The sequence below is a fragment of the Heliconius melpomene genome, chromosome 8 (genome assembly GCF_056956725.1).
Source record: "Heliconius melpomene rosina isolate 202511_hmr_F chromosome 8, ASM5695672v1, whole genome shotgun sequence".
Classification (NCBI taxonomy): domain Eukaryota; kingdom Metazoa; phylum Arthropoda; class Insecta; order Lepidoptera; family Nymphalidae; genus Heliconius; species Heliconius melpomene.
The window spans coordinates 2,251,241-2,274,597 of NC_140396.1; the positions used below are offsets into that span (position 1 = coordinate 2,251,241).

Genomic DNA, 23,357 nt, shown 5'->3' on the forward strand with positions numbered 1-23,357 from the left:
TTGTTTTTAGACAACGGAGGCACTTTAGGTGTTGAATATGCACCCGGCGCCGACAGAGTTTTCTTTTGGGATAATAGTGGAATCGGCGCACGTACTGACTATAACGGAGTGATTCTCCTTCACACTGCCTTACAACGACCCATATATTCATCAGAACCTGATAGTCTAGTTAGAGTAGAACTTGTCTTATCTGAGGTAAGCACTTGAAATTTTATGAAAAAGTAGGTAAGCACTTGAAATTTTATGAAATTAAATAAAAATAATTCTTTTATGTGAATATTCTGCATAAAATATGTTGAAATTTTCTCACATACTATAAAATAATACACACATACTATAAAAAATAATGTATTATAGCTCAATAGATTTTAGTACATACTAAATTTTAATAATAAATAAGCAGAAAAGCATTTATTTATAAATATAATAATACATTACATCATTACTTATTGTGATATAGATAAACTAACTAATGAAAGCCTTATAAATTGCAAATCTATATATATATATATTTTTTCTTAAGCTAGGAGATAAATAACCTAACTAAAAATAATTATTTATATTTAAATTTATGTAAACTCAAAAGGTACACAATAAACATGATTCATGTCAAGTATTCAAGTTATTCTAATAAGTATTACTACATCAACTATAATTTACTGTTTATATTAATTTAACAACTATATTTTTATTGAGACTAGTCATGTCACAGGGACATAAGTGTGAAACTGTGAATGTGGCAGGTTGTTGATGAAGACATTTGAGGAAATGAAATACTTAATATTGTCATTTCCTTTCTCTCGTCACATGCTAAATGTCTTAAGATTTTGTGTATGAAGGAATATTTGTAAGCTATAAATAAAAATGAAAAGTATACTGAATATAATTAAATGATATGTTGTGAATAGCAATAACAAGTAAAAATAAAAATATAATAATCAGATACCTAATTTTATATTTTTATACTATTAAATGTATTTTTTATAACAATTTATATTTAAAAATGTAAAATTTACTCTCTTGTATAATAAAATAATAATCATCATCATCATCATCAACAGCCATCTTTTGTCCACTGTTGGACATAGGCCTTCCCCAATTCTCGCCACCACACTTGATCCTCGGCTTTTCGGACCCATCCGCTTCCCGCCAACCTCTTTATGTCGTCGGCCCATCTGGCAGGGGGTCGTCCCACCAGTTGTTTTGTCGTTTTGTAAAATAATACATAACAAATATACATATATACCATATACACATCCTTAGAAATATAAGAAAATAACATTTTGTTTTTAAATGTGTTTTTTGTGATATTTTATTATAATTTATAATTATATACTCACATATACACAAAAAATATTAAATGCTTTCAACTTTTTAGTATTGACATTCTCTTAGCCTTTATGTAGTATTTGGCTTGAACATAAGTAAAGTAAAATATTCTTTATTGTACACCAAATAATTAATTACAAAACTGTTAATACATAAAATATCACAATAGGCGGCCTTATTGCTAAGCCAGCAACCTCTTCCAGGCAAACTTTGGATAGAGGAGAGAATAAATTAAATTAGGAGGGGTGTACTACATAAATCTGAGTATATAAAAATATATAAATAGGCAAATATATACATACATACATAATAAAATTTTGTGGGAATAGTAAACATATTAATTAAATTAAATATGTCAATTATATTCTTCTTTTCTTTGATTCTCAAAGTGTCAAATAGTTCAGCCTTTTTTAAAAAGTGATTATTTTATTATTTTTATATTGAACATTGTTTTATTATTTTTAGGCTGTGCTTCTCTACCAGTGCCTGCAGAGCTTAGACGCACATTCAATTGATGGGCTGTTGGATTTCATCAATGAACTTAAAAATGCAATAGATTCAGAACCAGTCAGAAAAGGTGTAAAAGCTCAAAAAGTATGTAATATATCTTGAAGTCTATATATTTTACAATATTGTTAAAACAACTTACTTTGTTATCTGGACTATAATAATTATAAATGCAATGTAAACTCCATGTAAAATCACTTTATTTAAAGGCGAATTGCCGAAAGCTTTGTAATTCTTTTCTATTTGTCTCTAATAATGATTTTGATTTCTAGTTTGTAGTTACCTTAATTGTCTGCATAAGATGTACTGAAAATATGAAGAAACAGTCCTTTAGTTTACATATATGCATTACTTTTAATGTAATCTGTTGTTTATTTACTTATATATGTCATATTTTAAGCCCAAAAACCATAAAATTTCCTAATATAAAACCATAGACTATATACTAGTTAATTATTTTATTTATACATTTATGTTTGTTATTTATATAATTTATGCTTTATTGATATTATTGACAATAGTAAATTAATAGGTATAATATGTTTCTTTCTCTTTTACAACCACTCTCTTTTACACCATAAAATATGGTATATAAAATGTTCACTGCATATGATCAAAGTCAAATAACTTTATTCAAAATAAGAAATTACATGTTTTATTTTTAGAATGACTTACAATTTACCATCAGTTCACTAAAGTTAAAGCCTCAAATCTGAGAAGAACCAACACAAGAAACTCAGTGGGACTTTTTTTAAAGTCAATCTTATACAAATATAAATTTATAATTTTATTAATTATAGTTCTTAATTTTGTTATAGTGGAGTACAGTCACAATAGCAATATCCCAAACTACTTTGCGTATGGTTATGAATGGTGTGGTACAAGAACTGAAAGGTCAGAACAGAAGAGTTCCAGCCCTGGCCATAGCGTCTGCTGTTGGACAAAGAGCTAATGAACTCAGTACCTGTACTAAAGATGATGAGTCCAGAGCGCTTATGTATTCTGAAGCAGAAAGAAAGGAAACCTTCAAGAGATGGCCACATATGGACTACAAGTTAGTATATTTTTTTCTTCAAAAATTTTGGTTATGTTGTAATGACATAATTTTTTTTATTAAATTGATATAAATTTAGAGATATTTATTTAATTTTTTTTTAATTAAAATTTTTATGGTACAAGTTGTGATAAAGAAGTCATTTTTTAAAATTTATATATTACTATTATTTATAAACTTATCTAAACAGGATATATCTGTCATAAGCAGAAATTCTATGTATTTTATGAATGTAATTGTTATATAATATAGAGACAATATAGCTATATAATAACATAACTTATTTTGTTATAAAATAATTGCATAGTTAATTAATTAAGGTATAATGTCTAAAGTGTAGTCCTCCTGTAATTTTTTTTATCTCACATGTGCCTAAGTGCTATAATTCAGTTATATCATTTATAAGTAAGATTACACTCAATTTTAGAAAGTTATAATAAAAAGTAACATTTACAGATGGGCATTACCTGCTCGTATGGCACAAGCTGGTTTCTACCACCAGCCGTCACCTAGTGGAGATGACCGTGCTATGTGCTTCACATGCATGGTATGTCTAGTTTGCTGGGAGAAGTCTGACGAACCTTGGGTTGAGCATGAACGGCATTCACCCAACTGTCCATTTGTAAGAGGAGAGTACACACACAATGTGCCTATATCGGTGAGATTCTATTATTATTATAGATTGTGTTTCAATATTTCTTATAATATTTGTTATTGTTTTATTGTTTTATTTAAGATTTATTATCTTGTGCTCTTGTTTGTTATTCATACTTTATTTCACAGATATAATTTTTTGATTCAGGTCCTAACCTGAAATTTTTCAAATATAAGATGATAGATATAGAAGATATTTGTTAATTCCTAAATTAACAAATATCTTCTATATCTATCATCTTATATTTGAAAAATTAATAAGACAATAGATATCTAAGACGATAGATATAGTACACATTCAATTCAACTCAATGTAACATATTGAGAGAGTAATAAGTTCATCATATTATTTTATTTGTATATTATCACAATATCAATATTTTGCTTGGTTGATCTGTAATTGTCGTATATTGTAGTATACGACATTTATATTTAGTACATTACTTTTATTGAACTTTAAATAATTTTTCTTTTTTAGGTCACAAATGCAACAGCCTGTGCCGTTTCATCTCCAAATGTCAAAATAGTATCAAAAGGTAACACTGGAGACTTAATAGCCACTGGTACAGTGGAAGGAAAAATTAACATCTGGAAATTTGACTGTGGACTAAAATTGGTCAAATTCATACATCTTTCGCCATATGACTCCATATTTAGTGGCATTTTGATAACAGATTGTAACAAAGTTTGGTCTACAAGTCTAGAAAAGGATACTTGTAAGTAAAATTGTAACGAGACATTAATATAATAGTTATTAATTATTATCTATGCTACAATAAAACAGAAATCTTCAATAAATGTTATTCTCTTAACTCATATTGATAATATTTTATGTTTCGTTTTAGCAACCTACAGTATTGAATTGACAGCCATGGCATTTGTCGGCATGACATCACAACAAGAGGTCTTCCCCCAACCACAAAGTTCAGATAGTACAGAAAAAGAGCAAAATGTTAATAAATCAAAACCTTCCCTCATCTGTGCAGTCACTATCATGCGTACCAATATTGCCCCAACCAATGAGCCAATCAAAGAAGACTCAAGTAAAGCCCTATTTGATTCTGGTGATCTAGATAGTTGTAAAGAAAGTATACAAGCTATGAATGATCAGAACGAAGCGAAAAATAATCTCGCATCTTCAAATAAAATGTTATTTTTATTAACTTATGATATTCATAGCTCCCTAGCTGGTTCTATTACTACAGTAGTCCACACGTCAGACAGCAGCGGGAACTCCAAGCCTGGTGGCAGTAAGAAGGTTTGTGTGGTCACCAGGCCCGCCTACGACGACTTATATCTACAGTATTCGGACGAGGACACTGAGCTTCCATCACAGTTCACCAATAGCTTAAAATGTATAGATGAACAAATTAGTAACATTATTAATTTAAATGCTTCCTCGAGTAAAGAAGATTGTAAGGTTTGGGAACCCAAAAAAATTCTATTCAATAAACATTATAAAGTGTTACCGCCACCGCCGCCGACTGCGCTGCTCCCTGAAATACCAGAGTCGGGTCAGGGCAGCGTTCTAGACTTTGTAGGTAAAATTTCACAACTCAAAAGCTGGAAAAGTGAGCATCTAGAATCTGTAGGCACCAAGATAGTCGACCAAACCGACGCCGTGCACGGCGACACAATCACTCAATATTTGAATATGACTGGAAACGGGCCCTTGGAAATATCCGACCTGAAATGGTACGAAGGCGGCGACGGCACAGAGAAGGTAAAAGTGACGACGTTCGGGGGCATCAAGGTTGACGGGCAAAGCGCTGGCGCCACTAACAACGACGGCTTCGACAGCGACCCGCCGCCCGACGAGGCCGCCACGCAGGGCGTCGCCGTGCAGTGCTTGAGCCTCCCGGCTAAATTGAACCAGCGAGAGGACTCCAAGGTCACGCATCTATTGCCCACTGATGATAAGGAACACTTGTTGGTCGTTATATCTAGTATCGAGCCTGAAAAGGTCAAAAATGAAGGAACAGACAGACAATGGGATTCTGACTCTCAGATGGACGTCGACGAGGTCCCCGACCAAACAGTAAAGACTGATGATGATTCAGATCCAAAAGCTTATTTTCTTCTTTACAAAATCAACAATAAGACTTCTATATTTACTCTAGATGATAATCCTGTATCATTTAAAGAACTACCGTTTAGTGAAAGTCCCGTAGATTTGTGTCTCTTACCTGCGGATAAACACGATCAGTATTGTTTCGCGTCTGTTGGGTATGACGGTGGCCTCAGATTATATTCTTTGCCTGACTTTAAAGTGCTGACAGAAAAGAGAGTACCGAAAGGCGAATTCACATCAGTGGTGTATTGTGCGTCAGTTGAGCGGTTAAGTCTGTCGACAAGACACGGGGTAATTTACTTTTATGCGCTTAATAATGGAGAGAAAGACTCTGGAAGCGATGCCAATGAAGATGAGTTAGCTAATTTAGATTTTGATATGTTGCAAAAAGCACCACGAGACGAAGTGTGTGGGCCGGCTTGCCCGCCTGTCATAATAGCCAATAAACCAGAACTGGATCAAAATGACTTAGAATCACTTATGACTCTAATTGGCTTCTATGGTATGAACACTACTGTGCCCTACAGCGCTGTAGTACCTGGATTTTGGTGTGAGCTATCCCCAGCCCAAAGGTCAAGGTCTGACCATCAAAATAATAGATCATGGCGGCTTCAGAATACTTCATCAACGTGGGACGAACATGTGCTAGAACTTACATTGCCATATAGTTTTCCTTTGGCACATATAGAATTTGGTTTTACGTTGCATTCCGCAAGCTCCGTAAATTTGCCCATAATTCAAGTTACTTTGTTGAAACAAAATTTACACGGCATTGGATATAAAAAAGATGCGTCCTTTGGTCAAAGACCTGACTCGCCAGTATGGTTTCCAGCGGTAGACGCTGATATGTCCAATTTAGAGAATCCTGTAAATAGTGAAGAGTACCTACAGGCGCATAATGCTGAGATATTAGCGGGCCCCCTGTTCCTATCTTCCGGTTTGGACGCCACACAGCAGTCTGGTACTTTAATATTGACAAGCCCTCGGCTTTATCGCGCTCGAGGTAGAACTTTCTTAATTCACATAAAGACATTGTTTGATCCTGCTAAGGACATGGCCAAAGGACCCATAAAATCTGGTGAAAGTTCTGGAAAAAAATCTAGTTTTATCGGTTGCGATTGGCTACATCAAATATCAATTACAGTTCGTTCTTGTCCTCACACAGAAGTGCCACTGGAGAGGCACCAAAGAATAGCTATGCTAGAATCGAACGGATTCTTAAACTCACTTTGTGAAATTGCTATTGATAAGGGAGATTCTGAAAAGCGAAAACTGGCATTAGATCTTCTAAATTGGGTTATATCTGTTCGGCTACAACGCATGCGATTTACGAAGGCCGACAAAAATAAGGATAAAGATGCTCAAAGTCCAGTTGAAACGCAACAATTAGAGTGCGTATCAGTCATAGAAAAATACACAGACTCACTGATCAAGAATTGCATATTATGTGCAAATAGAAGCATTGCAAAGAAATGTGTCAAGATCATGTTAATCACGAGCGAGTGAGTTAATGAATCTACAATAAAGAAAATTATCCACTTCCTTACTACAATTCTTATTATTAAATACATTTTTATTTACTTTTAGAGGAGTGAAGGAGTTACCAAAGCCGTGGAAGACGACGTTTGAGCAAACATTGACAAACAGTGTAATATCGTGCATACCGCTAGTGGGCGCGAGCGAGTCTCCCGGCGCGCTCGAGTGGCTGATGGCGCTGGCGCAGCACTGCACCACTCGCGCCTTCGCCCCCGGCCTCGTGGAGAAGGGCCTGGCGCTGTTGGAGCGTGCGGCGCGCTGCCTTCGCGAGCGGGCTGACCCATATCATGACTTATTGCGGGCGAGGTTGGTTCTTTTGGATTTAATTATGAAATGAAGTATTGACAATCTCATGTATAATAACATGTTTAATAAAGTTTTACTATATATTGTTATTTTTGATGTATAACATCATCAAAAGTAACAATTTGTTGTAACAACGTGAAAAGTTTATACGTATAATGGTGTCTATAGGTTCGGTCTATACGGGCTGCCGCTCGAGCGCAACCGTTTCGGCGCTGAGATGCCGGAGATGTTCCGTGGGCCTGCGCTGGCCACGCACCCCGCCGTGTGGTCTACGCCCGACCAAGTGCCGCCCGCGCCCACGCTGCCGCCACACTTGCAGCACTTCCAGCTCAAAGACCTCCTCAACATGCCGCCCACTGAGGCACCAGGTATGTACTACTCTGCTCTATGCCTGCCTCACCGCATTGATACGTTTCGCGTTGGACCTTTTCTAACAGGTATTATAGACATGCTAATGCTCTATTTGCACAGAAGAGGCACTGTTTTCAATTGACATTTTATTCTGCCAAATAACTTTGAATTTAATTGCTTGCTTGGCGACTAACAGTAGAAACGTATTGATAACTAACAATAATAGGTAGCAACGCCGTCGGTAAGACCACGCAACGTTCCATCGAGAGGAGTAATATTAAAATGGCCAGGTATAGGCGACTCGTTCTCTTAGGGTTAGGGACTTAGCCGGGATCGGTCGGACAGTCTTTCACGCAACGATATTGATGGCAGCGAACGTGCGGCCGAAGTCCCCGGCGGCGAGTATGAGCGGGAGTATGACCCCGCCGCTGCCGGAGGCGTGGCGCCTGGAGCCCGGCCGTCCCTTCCAATTGAGCGACTTGTTCAACACCACCACTGCCAAAGGTATACCGCCACTACCGAGGGGGTCACGTGTCCCGTCAAAACGTTTCTAGTAGTCGAGCTTTGTTAACGCACTGTGGTACGGAACCCTCCCTTCTGTATAATATTATGGCATAGTAAAGTGGGCACGTTGTCAGCAGAGGCGGGCAAGGCGGGCGGCGGTGGCAACGCGTGGTGGGCCATGAGCGGCATCTCTGCGGTGGCGGCGGGGCTGGGCGAGGCGACGCCGCTGCACGTGACGTGCCACCTGGCGTCCGACGGCACCAAGCTGGAGACGGCCGCCGCTCGACACCCGCCCACCGTCGTCAGCGCGCACTCCGCTGATCCACACCAGGTTCGTAAAATTCTCTGATAAATGTAAAGTAAATAGTACGTTTGTCGAGTCGTGGCTCGTAAGTTTGGCTTTTTAAACTTTTCATTACTTTTTATTTTCTTACTCTGTTAGAAGTCTGTTAGTCTCTCTGTTGAGCTAAATAATTAAATATATTTTATAGCTAGAAATAACTTATCCGCACTACATCTAGGGCTTTATCACTTTATATTATAATTGGAAATTTATTTGAAATTTATTGATATGATAGTTTTTTATTAGCATGGGATATTTCATATTTTATTTTATATTGCACAGTATTTCGTCACACATTGTGTTCGTATTATTATTTAAAGTATATCTAGTTATTCAAACATATAATCTATAAAGTAACATAAAATATTTTTCATGAAAGCTGTGGACGGTAGTAAAGGAGGGGCATATGAAACAATCATCACACGATCCGGACTCTTTGGATGACATAGAGAATTCGTTGATGGAGTGTGATCCACAGGACAAACAAGAATATACGGATGAGAAATTCTTTAAGGTATTATATAAATCAAAGTCAAATAATTTTATTCAAAATAAAAAGTTACATGCTTAATTTTTTGAACGTCAAATAATCTACAACCAGTTCACTAAAGTTAATGCCTCAGACTTAAGAACAACCGGCGCAAGAAACTTAGCGGGACTTTTTAAAAAAAATCAATTATACAAAAACACATTTTAACGTTTCTGACAAAAATACTTTGAAACAGACTGGAGCGAGCACTTCATTCTCAAGGCATGTTATCATTTATGTAATCATTAATTTGGTAACAACCTTTAACATACAAACATCTTTCGTTTTCTTGGACATCTTTTTATTTTTTTTAACATTCTCGGAGGTTTTCTGGGATCCTATTGTAAAAGTGTACACATTGTCCCATAAAAGAATTACGAACTCGATGTAATCGAGTTACAGGTTTACTTCGATTTCTAGTATTGTTTTTATGTGCATCACAATTTTGGTAAAATCATTAATATTTTTTTAACGAACATAACATTTTCAAAAATGTATTGAGATGTCAATATTTCAATCTTCCTTTCACTTTGATAAAAATATAATTAACAATAAAATTTTTGTATACCGATGACAAATGGTCGTGTAGTTTTCTACACGTTTAGACGTAATATAATAACAAAACCTAAATATCTAAAATATAATAATAAGCCCAATTATTCTGTAAAGCGTTTGTTTGGTTAGAAAGAACAAGTTAAGATAGAATAAGGAAATAATAAAATGAGATAGGTGAATGAATGAGAATAGTTATCATATTAATTACGTAAATAGTTTTGATGTAACTCACTGCATTTGCGATAAGTTACCTCGGGCAACTCTTAATTGTTTTAATTTGACAACGGGGCCAGGCCGCAGATAAAAACTAATTATAATCTCAATATAAATAAAAGTTTAAAAAGTGTACATTTCAATGGGTACTTCTTGTGATACAGGAGGGCGAGCAGTGCGGCATCCCGTGGGCGACGCTGGTGACGCGGCCGCCGCAGCACACGCTGGTTGTGGAGCGCATGCACTCGGGCGCGCGGCGCTACATAGTGCTCGACTTTGGACACCTTGTGCGACTCACTGATTTGGTATGTACTCGTACATGTTTATTAAAGGAAAATCTTTATATGCTATTTTTAAATTGATCACTCTTTATGTTAGTTTTTAGGATATTAATAATATTTTCCTAATATGTTTTATTTGTAACAAATATTTGACGACAATTCATTATATTAAAAGTTAGTAGGATATTTACACACCATTTAATCTGGCCAAGTGTGTTTAAGCTATTTATTCTTGTTATGATACAAATATTACAACTTCTCTTCTACAAAAGCAGTCATTTTGTACGATTAATATTTTTATTTGATCGACGGAATTGCTTTATATTTCTTCATAAGGTCTTTAGTTTTATATTTATTAAAAATCTATTTATTACATGAAGTAAAACGCTTAGGCTATTATATAGTATTTCTTGAAGGCACTAAATTATTTTCATTTACTTGACATACACTGAGTCCAGTCAATCAACACGCAATGTCTCGAATACAGGTGGAACTATAGCAGGCAGGCGGAACTATGGCAGGATAAAGCATCAACTGGAAAACATGAAATATAATAATATAATTTTTATCCAGGTAATCCCATCATGCTCAGACTTGGTGACACTCTGCATCGATATTTGGACGGCCGGCGAGGAAACGGACTGCGTGAAGCTCGTCTTCGCCACCGACATCGCCACTAAGCACCTCGTGCTCACTGACATACAGCCGCCGCCGCTGTGCCGGTACATGAAGGTGAGTTTGATATCACATGTTTATTTTATGAAAGGTAATTTGAAGGGTAGGTAGGGTAGGGTAACAGGTGTTTTGAAAATTAGTACGTAACAGAACCCTACGTGTTTTGGTAACTGCCTTTGGAATTCAAATAAGTTTAAACACCTGTGTTATACAAAATGATCTAAGTGAAGCGTAATTAGTATGAACATGAGAAAGTAGGAATGCCAGAAGATAAAAAATATATACTTATAAAGTATAATGTGGCTTATATTATTTATTCGTGATAATATATTTTTTCAATAGATAACAACAATTGGTCGTTATGGGATGTCAGCAATGAAATGTAAAATACCACTAGGTTGGTTCTATGGTGAAATAGCAGAAATTGCAAATGTTCAAGCTTCGATCAACGCGCTGAAAGCCCTTTATGAAGATCTGTCCTGCAGATTTAGGTGACAAATTTACCTATAAATTTCTATTATTCAATATTTTTATATCTTTGCAGTTAGTGTAGAAAACAGTATGTGGCATACTGTTTTTTTTTTTTTTGGTAGTAATAATATATTACATGTAAATAAAAATACGGAAATTAATTGATAAAACTAATGAGATAGTTAATTTGGCTTTTTATATTTTGGCTATAGTATTTTGTGTGGGTTTATTCTTTCAATGTTTGAAAAGTATACTGCCAGTCCCTACATATAAAAGGACTACTCGAAAGAGAAGTTTTATGAGAGAAAGGAGTAAAGGTCGATCTCTATCTTACAAATATAATAATAAATATATATATAGTATATGCTAATACTAGGTATAGTATATACATTAAAGTTTATAATTTTATTTAAACTTTTTAAGACAAATATAAATCTTTATTCTGTTTTGTCGTAAACCTTCCCTTTTAAAATGTCCGTTTTTATATAGGGGCCATTATTAATACACACGATTGCTATTAATTTGTTGTTGTTATTTATCTACTAAAACTTTTTTTAGATTGGCAACTGGCAAGCTTATAGATTTATTAAATCCATTCCTGGATCTATACAACGGGAACGCTGCGCATATGATGGCGTATCTCAGTCAAACTGTTGACTCCGATCCTAAAATAATCGGTGCTTACCAGGAGTGCACAGAGCTGCAGCAGCAACTACACAATTGCAGCAACATATTGAAAAGGTTGCAAAATGCCCCCGATACTAATGATAGAATGTTAGATGCTATAGAGAAAGGCACAGTCACGTCCAGTGCACTACTAGAAAGAGCCTCCACGGACAAGTTACGGGTCATTACGAATTATATAGTCGACTTGCTGTTGTATTTCCTCTTCCAAATGGGTGACGTGGTAAGTGATACTTAATTTTAAATGAACTATTTTCCTTCTTCAAAGTTAACTGCACAAAACAAAATCTTATTCCAGCAGTTATGGGAATATCTGTTTTAGTTTGTATAGATGTCTCTATGTATCAAACAAACTTTTTATTGATCATGTAAAACATATAATAGTTATGTATTTAGTAAGTGTAGACGACGTCGTGTTGCAGCAATACATGTCAGTGGGCGCGGAGTGGTGCCGCTCGGTGCTGCCGCTGTCGTGGGGCGGCGGCACAGGCGCGGCGGGCGCGGGCGCGCTGCTGGCGCGCGTGTGCGGCGCCGAGCGCTGGTGGGGCGCGCTGCTAGTCGACGCGCTTGCCGCCGCCTTCGCGCAGCGCGACGCGCCTCCGCATCCGCTGGATAGGTATTTACACTTATTAAAATTTAAGCGTAGCAGACAGGCCTTTTCCTAGATACGATCTTTTGTATATCGTCCATTGCAGCTTACAATGAACATTTAAAAATCTATTTCACTCAATAAAATTTTCGTACCCTTAGATGTCTGGTAGCAGTGATGTACATGGGCCGCAAGAGTATGTACGCGCATGGGGCAGGCGAGGGTGGCGTGGTGCAGGCGCTGTGCGCGCGCACGTTGGAGCTGCTGCGCGGCGCGCGCCCACAGACAGCGCTGCTGGCGGCGCTGCTCACCACGCTCGCGTCGGTGCTGGATGCCGCCGCCACCGCGCCCGCCTCCTCGCAGAAGACTAACAATAGGCATGTCAAAATTATTTGAATATTATATTTTTTATTTGATTTTCATTACGCGCTTTTTTATTCGGAACAAATGGGGCTGCACTGGATTTTAATTATAATTATAGTCTTATGATACTAATTATAAGCAGACATCATATAATTTTATTATTGAATACGTGGCTTCATTTAATAATATTGTATATTCATTGAATGAATATGAAATACGAACCATTGAACTATTATCTGAAATTTTTGTTTTGGTAATGTACGTCTAGATACATCTTCTACCCTGATATTGTTAGAAATCGAAAGCGGTTAACGTTTTGTAAAAATAAGATAAAAACCACATATGGTCTATATGTTTCCAAATTATTCGGAAACAGATTTTAAGTAATTGCAATAAGTGATATGTATCACTCAATAACAATACTTCACACGAGTTTTCTTCCAATAAGGGCCGTTGCCTACGAACAACTGCCTCGTTTGTCATAATTCCATTGCTTTTATAGCTTTTTTCACGTATATCTACCCTATTACACGAGTTTGCTAACGGTTGTTAGCAGTTTGCTAATAAAAATAAAATACAATCATAATATGTAATATAACGACATAATCAGATGGGACTGGGTGACGGGCGGACGCGCGAAGGCAAGCCCAACAGACTGCGCGACATCGACACCGCGCGCTATGGAGTGCAAGCTGCACCGCCGCAAGCTGCACAAGAAGTTGCTGCATCAAATGCACGAGCTGGAGGCAGCGCGCCGCGGTATACAGGTCGCATTGGAGGAGCAACAGGTTATTTTATTTATGTTATTTAATTAACATTGTCAGCCATTTGCTCACTGCTGGGCATAGGCTTCCCTCAATTTGTAAATATTCAAATCCCTTTTGGTTTTTTAAAAAGATAATATGTAGATTTAAAACATCCATATTCCACTAGAACATATTGTATTTTGTTTAACTAAGGTCAGGAAACTAAATATATTTTGAAATTTTAAGGGTTTAATGACCCATAAATCATAAGGTATGTAATGAAATCTTCTGAAATGTACCATGATACAATGCCTGTTCCCACTGTTCCTAGACAGGAGATATATTTTATATCTCCTCCATCTTGTATTATCCTACCATGATAGGATAATAAGAATCTCTATGATTAATTAATTATATACAGCTGTAACACAACAAAGCTAGATAACATTATCAGTGCATTTAAATTAAATATTACAGCGCGCTCGTCTGAGCCTCAAAGCTCGTATGGCGATGATGTCCAAGCGAGGCAGCGGCAGTTCCAGTACCAGCTCCACCTCGCGTCCCGGAGTGTCCCCCTCCCTCCGCGCGAAGGAGGGCGCGCGGTTACTTAGCCCGACGCTGGGCGCGGCGTTAACCCACGCGCTGGTTACGCACATGTTAGCTATGGATTCTACACTGCTGTCGGATCATCTGTTGCTTTGCGCTAAGGTATTTATAATCGATCGATCGAGAAGCCAAGTAATAATGATACATTTACAAATTGAAATATTGAATATTGTATGAAATATTAAATAATTTACAAAATATTTAATTGTACAAATGTGCAATGTTCTTTGTTATTTGTTAAATAAATAATCACATCACAAACTACAGGTAGTGGGACGCCTGTGTGCGTTGTGTGGCGGAGCGGCGCTGCTCGAGCCCTCGTGCATCATGGGGCTGGCGCGCCTCGCCGTCACACTACCACCGTGGCCCCGGCACGCTGTCACCACGCTGTTGCAGGTAGTCAACATTCTATTTATATATTGTAGGCGTATTTGTCACCCTATTCCTTCTAAACGTTTAAATTGAAAATAAAACTGCAATCAGTATAATAATAAGTAATAATATGTCACTGCTTTGGATAGTTCAACAGCGGCGGGGTCCGCTAATTATATTTAGTTGGTTTATGGAATAAATAAATATAATTAGTAATTGTAAATAGCACACAAGCATTGCTAATAAAACTTGTATACTATGACATAGGATCTAGTGGAACACGAGTGTGGAGAACTGCCGCCAACGCCCAACGAGGAGTGGGGGGCGAGCACCTCCCGCACCATACACGTGGGGCACGACGAGCCCAGCTACTGCAAAACACCGCCTAAGCGACTTAGCACTGTTGCAGGTAACTTATAATGGAATAAAAATTTAGATCTTATACTTAACACTACTTAATACTACTTAACTGCAATTAGCGGGCAAGGGGAACCTAGTGATAGGATACACCGTTACACACACCTCCCAATTTTAATAAAATTGAATGTAGAACGGCGAAATTCAACCAAACAGAGCGGAGAAATGAAAATAATTAATTCCCACAAGTTCGAACCCACAACTGTCGTGTTTAAAGTCTGATGTTATATCGCTACCTCATGAGTGCCTCCAATATAATATGTGCTTGTTATTTTAATAAGTTTTGATAATTGATTTTTAAAATATTTAAAATTATTTTTTGAGTGCGAAATTTATATTATGCCTTACACATATCTCTTCAAAATAGGAATATATATTTTTTAATAATATTTATTTATTTCAAAAAAATTTGTAGTCCATAACAAAGACAGTTTACGACGGTAATAACTACAGTGGAATGATACTGTGTCGCAGTTATTAACGCCCGCCTCACAAGAGTCCAAGCGTATAATTATGCAATTTAATTGCATAATTATACATATAAGAAAAATTCAAATTAAAAATATTAGATATAATATCTTTTGTATGTATAGATAATTTAATGGAAAATAATTATTGAATTAAAGATCGATTGAAATACAACAATTATTTCTTATTAAATACTAAACGCCTATTTCGTATTCATAAGAGGTAAAACAAATTCTTCTGCTTTAAAATACTTTAAAATGTTGATTGCTTCTAATAATTTGTGATAATAGGCGAAAGCAACATAATAGATTTAAGGAACTCTTTAAACCATAATATTAGAAGGTGTGCTCATTTTGGCATAGAAAATTTTACCACTTGGCGTCGAGTTTTAGTCAATTGATTATCATTATGATACACGCATACTCTGCACTCTTTTACTATTCCTTATCGCACCACATCATATTATCTTGATTGAGGCCGTCGTGGCGCAGCGGCATAAGGGTGTGACTGTAACTTGACGGTTGTGAGTTCGATCTCTCGAGGAAGTGAAATATTTTTCAAGTTTCCATTTCTTCGCTTTGGTGTCGAGTCAAAGCGCGGCATTGAGTTCTACCACTTAACACACAATGTCTTCAGAATTCGGCAGAAAATGGAGAACTTAGTGTCTTAACACTAGGTTCCCTCTACCTACCGTGCTGTGTGTGGGATACAGCGCGAAGCGGATTTGATTTTATCATTCATGAGCAGGTTCAAACATTGCAATTATTTTTTGGTATGGTATTTCGTTTGTTATAAAAGCATATACCCATTAATTATTTATTATATCTTTATTTTTTATTATTTCTACCTATCAGTGAAAACCTACACAAAAAATCAAAATTTCTTTATTTCCATTGTCGTTCCAGATGTTTTAGCGGACAGTTTCGGGCTGGCAAAGAGTGCTAACTTCACCAAGCCTAAAATAAATACACCGCCTGCTCTCGTGTCCGCAAGTAAGCACTCACTCTTAGCATGCAAAAAATGGCTACAAAATATTAAACTGCTTTAGCGAGCACGCTTGAGAATAACGCGCTGCTTTCACTGGTAGATAGATATGATTGCATGTTGGTCCATGTAACTTTTAAGTATTAATAAAATAATTTATTTTCACTTGTCGCGGCGTTAGATTTCGCCACTCAGCGCGCAATGCCTCTAGAATTCGGCGGAAAATGGGGAACGGAGTGTCTCATCACTAGTTCCCTCTGTGGGTGGGATACAGTGTGAAGCTGATGTGTGTGATTCTCGCTTGTTAATTTAATTGAAAAAAGAAGATAATATTAATAATCATTATTACATGTAAATAGGCTTTTTTGAAGATATGGAATGTCAATTGACGCAAGTGGCAGAATCTGACGACTCAGAATCAGAGGAAAAGTTGGCACAGTACTTCTTTGAAGCTGTCGAAAAAGAAACTAGAGGCAAGCCTGTCGGAGATGGAAGTAACTGGTATGGAATGTTTATAGATTCAATTTTTTTTTGTCGGATGCATTTGAGATTAAGTAACAATATTATAAAATTGTTGTATAACTTTGTTTTGGGTGTATTATTTTGCAGCTTATCAACATGTGTGGATGCGCGGTTAGAGAGCGGCGCGGCGGGCGCCGGGGAAGCGTTCGCACAACGCGTACTGGCTGCCACGGCCGCCACGTTGCCACTAGCGGTGCGTGCGCCCCCGCACCGCCCGCCACCCGGCCCCTCCCCTGGTGATCCCGCTTCACCTCCCGCGCCGCCTGACTCCTCCGCCCCCGCGCCCGCCTCGCCCTCCGCGCCCGCCTCCTCTCCCGCGCCCGTGCCTTCCTCGCCGCCTGCGCAGGACGACGCGCGCCGACACCCACCGCTAACACGCATGCTGTACGACGTATTCAGACAGCTCGCGTGGGAATTTCATCAACAGGTAAACAAATACGTAATTAAAAAAATAACTTAATAATTGAACGGCACACGTTTGTTTTATTTAAAAAGAACATTAAATAAACTTAACGTTGTATCCCGCACACAGCATGGTAGAGAACCCAGTGTTAAGACACTCTTTAAATATATATTAATTTGTTATCCTAGTCATTCTGGCAAACATCAGATGCTAATGCTATGACAACATTGTATAAGAGTATGTTTTCTAATCATGGAAATATGTTTATTATATATATTTCTTAGGATAACTTATACAATGTTTTAAATTGATATTTTCCTTTGACCCGTCGCTGAGTTTAAATAATAAATCCAAATGCATACTGTAATCAAAACATAACTCGCAGGTGGACGGCACAATGATGGAGAACGTGGTGTCCCTATGGCTGACGCTGAACGGATCAGCATGGGGCGGCGCGTGGTCAGTGGGCGCGCTCACGTTGCCTGCCGACGCACCACGCCTACGCATCGCCCCCGATACCGTCACCTCCCTGTTGCGCGCACTCGCCCAGTAAGTGGCCACGTGTACCATGATACGCGCGAAAAAAGAGTTTTTTATTTAAATATGTACACATCACAAAGATTATTATTAGCTTATAACGTATAAAACCGCTTATCACTGAATATTGTGTTATGGATAGTAATATATAAATTACACTTCACGTTACCATTTAATTGCAACGACTTTTTGTTTCTTTATCATTGCTTTACTTTAAAGATTCACGGGTTCAAAAGAACTCGGTCCTTTGGAAGGCTTGCGTGGGGACACAGGTCCAACACGTAGAGGCCCCTTAGAGAATATTCAAATGTTTTACTGTGACGCATCAGCCGGGAGCCATCTCTGAGTAACCACAGGCCCAGAGAACCGGTCACCGGTTAATGCGTAGGAACTATGGAAAATGTGGAAATCTAAACTAGGACTATGGAATGGAATTTAGATGGACTGGCTACTGGGCTATTGAATGAGACTAACGGACGTCCGCCTTAACAATAGTCTCAAATTGAATGGTTGGCGAACGGTGACTCGCCTCCCACTAGATGGGGCCCCACAAAGCGGTGTAGTGCTTTGGGCGCAACATCGGCGTGGTCGGCTAAGGGTGTAGAGAGGTGTGCACCGGTTTCACCATCACGAGGAACTCGTGAGCGGGTTCCCCGCTATTACGCAGATTGAACACTTCCACCCTTTCGAGCATATAGCTCTTGCGCTCCACTCTGCCGGCCAATAAAGGCAAGCCAGAGGTGGGGGATAGATTACAATTCCCCTCCGGAGGTCTCAGGTCCGTGGGGTCGCCACTCCCCAACAGCTCGCCACAAGCTGCCCTGCGGGTTCATTGTTTTTATTATTATTTTCAGATTGGAAAATATATCATTGAGGTGTTGGGTCTTGTCAATGCAAGCTCTAGCGTGGATGGCGAATTTACCTCTACATGTAAGATTTTACTTTGTTAAGATTCGTAAAGCTCGAAATATATAAAAAAATCTCTTATATCGGTTGTATTTTAAAAAAATATATATTGTATATATTTTATTTATAATTTTCAAATTATTAACAAATTTTTAATCTGATAGGAATATTATACTCGAATTATTTACACTTTTAGTTGGAAGGCAGTCCGCATACTATGGGTCGCGTCATCCTCGAGTGTGAGTATTTTGTGCCCGCTCTGGTCAAGTTCATTTCTATCGATGTCACTGCTGACGGGGCCGTCATCTCCTCAGAACCTTATTTGGTAAGCTATTAAAACATTTCTTTTTAAATTAAATTGTCGTTGTCCTGTTTCAACATTAGTTTAACTATGTTGTAGTGTAAGTATGTTGTTTCAGGTATTGGAAACAATAATGTTATGTGTACATAACAAATATATTATTCAATAGAGAAGATCAGTAGCTACAATTGACACTTTTTTACAAGTCTTATGCTTTATTAAAAGACTAGCGGCCCACTCGCGGCTTCGCCCGCATCCTACCTATACAATCATGGACACTACGCAGCTGTATGCGATCCTGCGGGACTCGAGCATGTTCACATTTTGTCTTACAAAATGTGAACATACTTTTATTAAAACATTCACCTTAACATTTTTCTAATGTGTCTAAATGTGTCTATAGCCTGAGGGGTCCTGCTATGCTTGTGAATTGTCAATACAGTACGATAAAGCTTTTGTATATTAAAAGGTTAGACTATACGAATGATTACCTCCCAGGGTGGAGTGACGACGGGTGCGGGCGCGGGCGCGGCGGCGGCGCTGCAGGCGGTGCTGTCGCGCGTGTTAAAGTCGCGAAGCGCGGCGGGAGCGGCGGCGGCGCTGGATGCGCTGGCGGCGCTGTGGCGGGCGCCCGGCGCGCACTCCGCGCTCGACCTGCACGCCGCGCTCCTGCGCGCCGCGCACTCTCTGCTGCCCTCGCTCACGCCCAAGCACGTCTTGCACGCGTTGCCGCTCATCAGGTCCATCGGTAAGTCAGAGTCATTATGTAAATGTAAGGAACTTAATGTTTTTTCCATAAGCCCTACTATGTGAAAAAAGGCTGAAGCTGCGACAAAAATAATACAAAAATATTTATTCTTTACATACCACAAGGCCAATACGACTTGTCACATTTATTTATTCCTTATTAGAAGGGTTGACGCTGATTTTATTAAGACACCAACTAACAGTCGGTCCAAATACCGCTTGTTCGGTCCAAATGTTGTAACCGAACACCGCGGCATAGCCTTTCAGCACGTTCCCGGCGCTACTGATATAAGGCAGTGCATACTCGGACCGCGGACCGGTAGCATTCATTAGCGTATTATCATATAGCAAGCAATAAAGCAACTTTTATTTAAAATATTACTTTTTTATTATCGAGCCGCTAATCTCCAGCTAAATAGTGTAGGCCACGTCCCCTACACCGCTCGCTTATAGAAATATCGCTAACAATATAAAAAAATATTCGACTTTTTGTTTTTCCCATACCAAACGCCAATTTCATTTATGTAAGGACATAATAATACAATGTGTTTTTTGTTTTTGTTTTTTGTCTATATTGACATGTCTTATTTGTACTCTATCTTTATACACAAAAAGCTTAATTGACCTACAAGTTGTGTAATATGTCCATTGCGTAGCCGAGCAGAGCGGCTGCTGGGTGCGCGAGAATAGCGGGTGGCGCGCGGAGAGTGGCGGGGGCGGCGGTGGGGGCAGCGGGGGTGGCGAGGCCCGCCTTTCGGGGCTGCTGGCAGACGTGCTGGCGGGAAGCGCGCGCCGCGCCCCCATGCGCCGCGCGCTGCTGCAACACCTGCTGCACTACGCGCGCAAGCTGCTCGCGCTGCCGTTGTGCCCGGGGGGCGCCGCCGCCAACCAGACGGTGAGCCTTCTTTATATTCAATCATATTTAAATACTAACACAGATAAATCTTCATTTTCACAATAAAGAGATAAATAAAAAAACATTAAAAAAGAAACAGACGAGCGTAGCCTGTGGTATTGCTCATTAAAAAATACGTGGATGGTTTTTGTTTCGATCACCGGTAGTAAAAAGTCAACGTTGAGTTCCGCCACCCAATACATTCTTTGAAAATTGAGCGAAAAATGGAGAACAAAATGTCTCAAAACTCTAATCCTAATGGATTAGAGAAAAAAAAATATAAGAAATTAATATTTTAAATCTAAAGCACATTTGTATATATTTTGTAAGCAGCCTCCAAGTCCTGGCTCGGGCGATATATCTCAAACGGACGAAAGCAAAGCTCAAAACAATGCTGCACAAGAAGGCACTAACCTTGATGATGAAAAGAAACAACAAGCCACAAAAGCATATTGTCTTGCAGATGCAGGTAAAGTTTTCTGTTACTTAGTATATTAGATTATTTATAAGCCTAATAAATAGTACGAGCTTGAGCCCCCTACATTTCATGCGGTCATCGATTTCATAGTTATAAAATATATTTAATTAATTCACTCAAACTATCGCTAACGAAAGTCAATTCAGTATATGCCTGTAAACACTAATGATTAGAGGCGTATACTCAATAATAAATAATTACTAGTTTCCACAATTAATATAGTGATAGCGTATATTATTATCACTTAGAAATATGTATTATCCACAAATTCTACTATACTATATTATATAATTTATAATATTAAGTAAGAAAAGCCACCTTACCCATATTATTAATAAACTAATATATATTGTTTTTTTTTTTTCAGTTCTTGAGGAAGGTGCCATCATGTTGAAGTTTTATGAAACACTATCGATGTGTAATGGAATGAACACTCTTGTGCTAAATACAGGTATAACCTAAAATCTAAACAAGCTTTAATAACAATTGGCACTCAAAAATAACCTTCTTTATATTATACTTGTTAATATTCTTCAGTCTTTTTAATAAGTGTGAATCTGTAAAATATAGATTAAGAGAGCAAATGTTCTGGTCTTTGTTGCGCCGGTGCTTAAGTCTGTGATATTTATTACCATTAGTGAACTTGAAGTAAAATTTTTAATATAAGATAAATTATACATTTAACTTCATATATGAACAATATAATTTGATTTTTGACTTTATTTATTTTTACACATTTAGGTGTATCGGGCGAGTGCACAACAGAACAGTGGTCCCTCAAAGAAGAAGTATTTTGGCTTGTAGCTCAGTTGCCTACACTGGCATCCAATCCAGCAGAAATGTTAACCAGTCTTATAACTTATCTTAGTAAGTTTGATATCTATTTATTGATAATAAATATTTTTTTTGTTTAGTAGTGTTTTATTAATATTATAAATGATTACAGGTAGAGACGATATGGTTAAATTATCACAAGGTATGCAATACTTAGTTGTGCGTGTACTGGAAAAACAAGAGATTCTCACCGCATTCATACAATCTGGCGGACTTGAACTGGTTCTCGAGAAGCTCACTGCTTGCCATCAGGTAATATAGATTTTAAAAATATATTATATTTTTTTTTTCGTCTTTTTTGTGTTCATTTTAACTAGTATAAGTATTTTTAGTGAATTAATGTTACATATTACAATTTTTAGGCTGGACCAAGTAGCAACCATGGCCTGGTGTCATCCCTCATGAATCACTTGAAGCTTCCGCCGCAGCTCATCAACCTGTCCACGCCTGCGAGTAGTGGCAATAAAAAGACTCAACTACCAAACTTAGAAACTACTAATGGTTTAATAAATATTGCACCACTTTGTAAGTGTAATCAAGAATAAAGTTTAATATAAAAAAAACCAATTGTGTTGTGGAGCAGCGGCACAGCATCGACTGTAAACGCGACTGCTCTATTCTCACTCGGGGGATAAATTATTTTAATTTCTTTGCTGTGGTAACTTTACAACAAAGCTCAAAGTGCGGCGTTAAATTTCGCCAATAAACATGCAATATCTTGATAAATTGGGTGGTAAGTGAAAAATAGAAAGTCTTTAGGTTCTTCCCGCCTATCAAATTAACTATATGCGGGAAGTTAAGTTAAAAATATCTACACATTATAAGAAATAATGAATAATAATGATAATAATATGTTTTATAGGCACAGTGTCGTGCGGCAACCCGACGGCGCAGACGGCGGACGTGCTGTTGGGCGGCGGCGGCAGCGGAGGCGCATGCGCGGCGCGGCGAGTACGGGCGGCGGCCTGGTCCTACCACTTCTTCAGCGCCGACGACGCCTCGCTCGCGCTCACGCTCACGCTGCCCTACGCCGCCACGCTGCATGAGGTGCACCTGCAGCCGCACCTCACCAGCCTTGCCAGTTTGTATTAATTATAACAATAAACATTTTCTGATAATCACGCTG

At 38.1% G+C, this 23,357-nt stretch overlaps 1 protein-coding gene across 5 annotated transcripts in view; it reads left to right on the forward strand.

Annotated features, from left to right (window-relative positions):
* The window catches only part of Bruce (BIR repeat containing ubiquitin-conjugating enzyme), a 47,419-nt gene that overhangs the window by 442 nt on the left and 23,620 nt on the right, over positions 1–23,357 (forward strand). For 2 of the 5 annotated variants that reach the window (XM_085189152.1, XM_085189153.1), the window contains exons 2-36: positions 11–195; positions 1,795–1,923; positions 2,655–2,890; positions 3,347–3,548; positions 4,023–4,260; positions 4,390–7,117; positions 7,203–7,457; positions 7,626–7,825; positions 8,181–8,312; positions 8,450–8,643; positions 9,035–9,169; positions 10,117–10,257; positions 10,807–10,965; positions 11,251–11,399; positions 11,938–12,286; positions 12,486–12,679; positions 12,814–13,029; positions 13,626–13,803; positions 14,239–14,469; positions 14,635–14,763; positions 15,007–15,148; positions 16,530–16,616; positions 16,968–17,109; positions 17,218–17,557; positions 17,919–18,082; positions 18,925–19,000; positions 19,173–19,301; positions 19,776–20,025; positions 20,681–20,919; positions 21,253–21,388; positions 21,765–21,848; positions 22,139–22,264; positions 22,344–22,483; positions 22,594–22,756; positions 23,094–23,312. In XM_085189152.1, coding sequence (XP_085045278.1) covers positions 11–195; positions 1,795–1,923; positions 2,655–2,890; positions 3,347–3,548; positions 4,023–4,260; positions 4,390–7,117; positions 7,203–7,457; positions 7,626–7,825; positions 8,181–8,312; positions 8,450–8,643; positions 9,035–9,169; positions 10,117–10,257; positions 10,807–10,965; positions 11,251–11,399; positions 11,938–12,286; positions 12,486–12,679; positions 12,814–13,029; positions 13,626–13,803; positions 14,239–14,469; positions 14,635–14,763; positions 15,007–15,148; positions 16,530–16,616; positions 16,968–17,109; positions 17,218–17,557; positions 17,919–18,082; positions 18,925–19,000; positions 19,173–19,301; positions 19,776–20,025; positions 20,681–20,919; positions 21,253–21,388; positions 21,765–21,848; positions 22,139–22,264; positions 22,344–22,483; positions 22,594–22,756; positions 23,094–23,312 — 8,817 coding nt within the window. Of the gene's footprint in view, positions 1–10; positions 196–1,794; positions 1,924–2,654; positions 2,891–3,346; positions 3,549–4,022; positions 4,261–4,389; positions 7,118–7,202; positions 7,458–7,625; positions 7,826–8,180; positions 8,313–8,446; positions 8,644–9,034; positions 9,170–10,116; positions 10,258–10,806; positions 10,966–11,250; positions 11,400–11,937; positions 12,287–12,485; positions 12,680–12,813; positions 13,030–13,625; positions 13,804–14,238; positions 14,470–14,634; positions 14,764–15,006; positions 15,149–16,529; positions 16,617–16,967; positions 17,110–17,217; positions 17,558–17,918; positions 18,083–18,924; positions 19,001–19,172; positions 19,302–19,775; positions 20,026–20,680; positions 20,920–21,252; positions 21,389–21,764; positions 21,849–22,138; positions 22,265–22,343; positions 22,484–22,593; positions 22,757–23,093; positions 23,313–23,357 lie in introns of all 5 variants that reach the window. The other 3 variants (XM_085189154.1, XM_085189155.1, XM_085189157.1) reach the window with 3 other exon arrangements.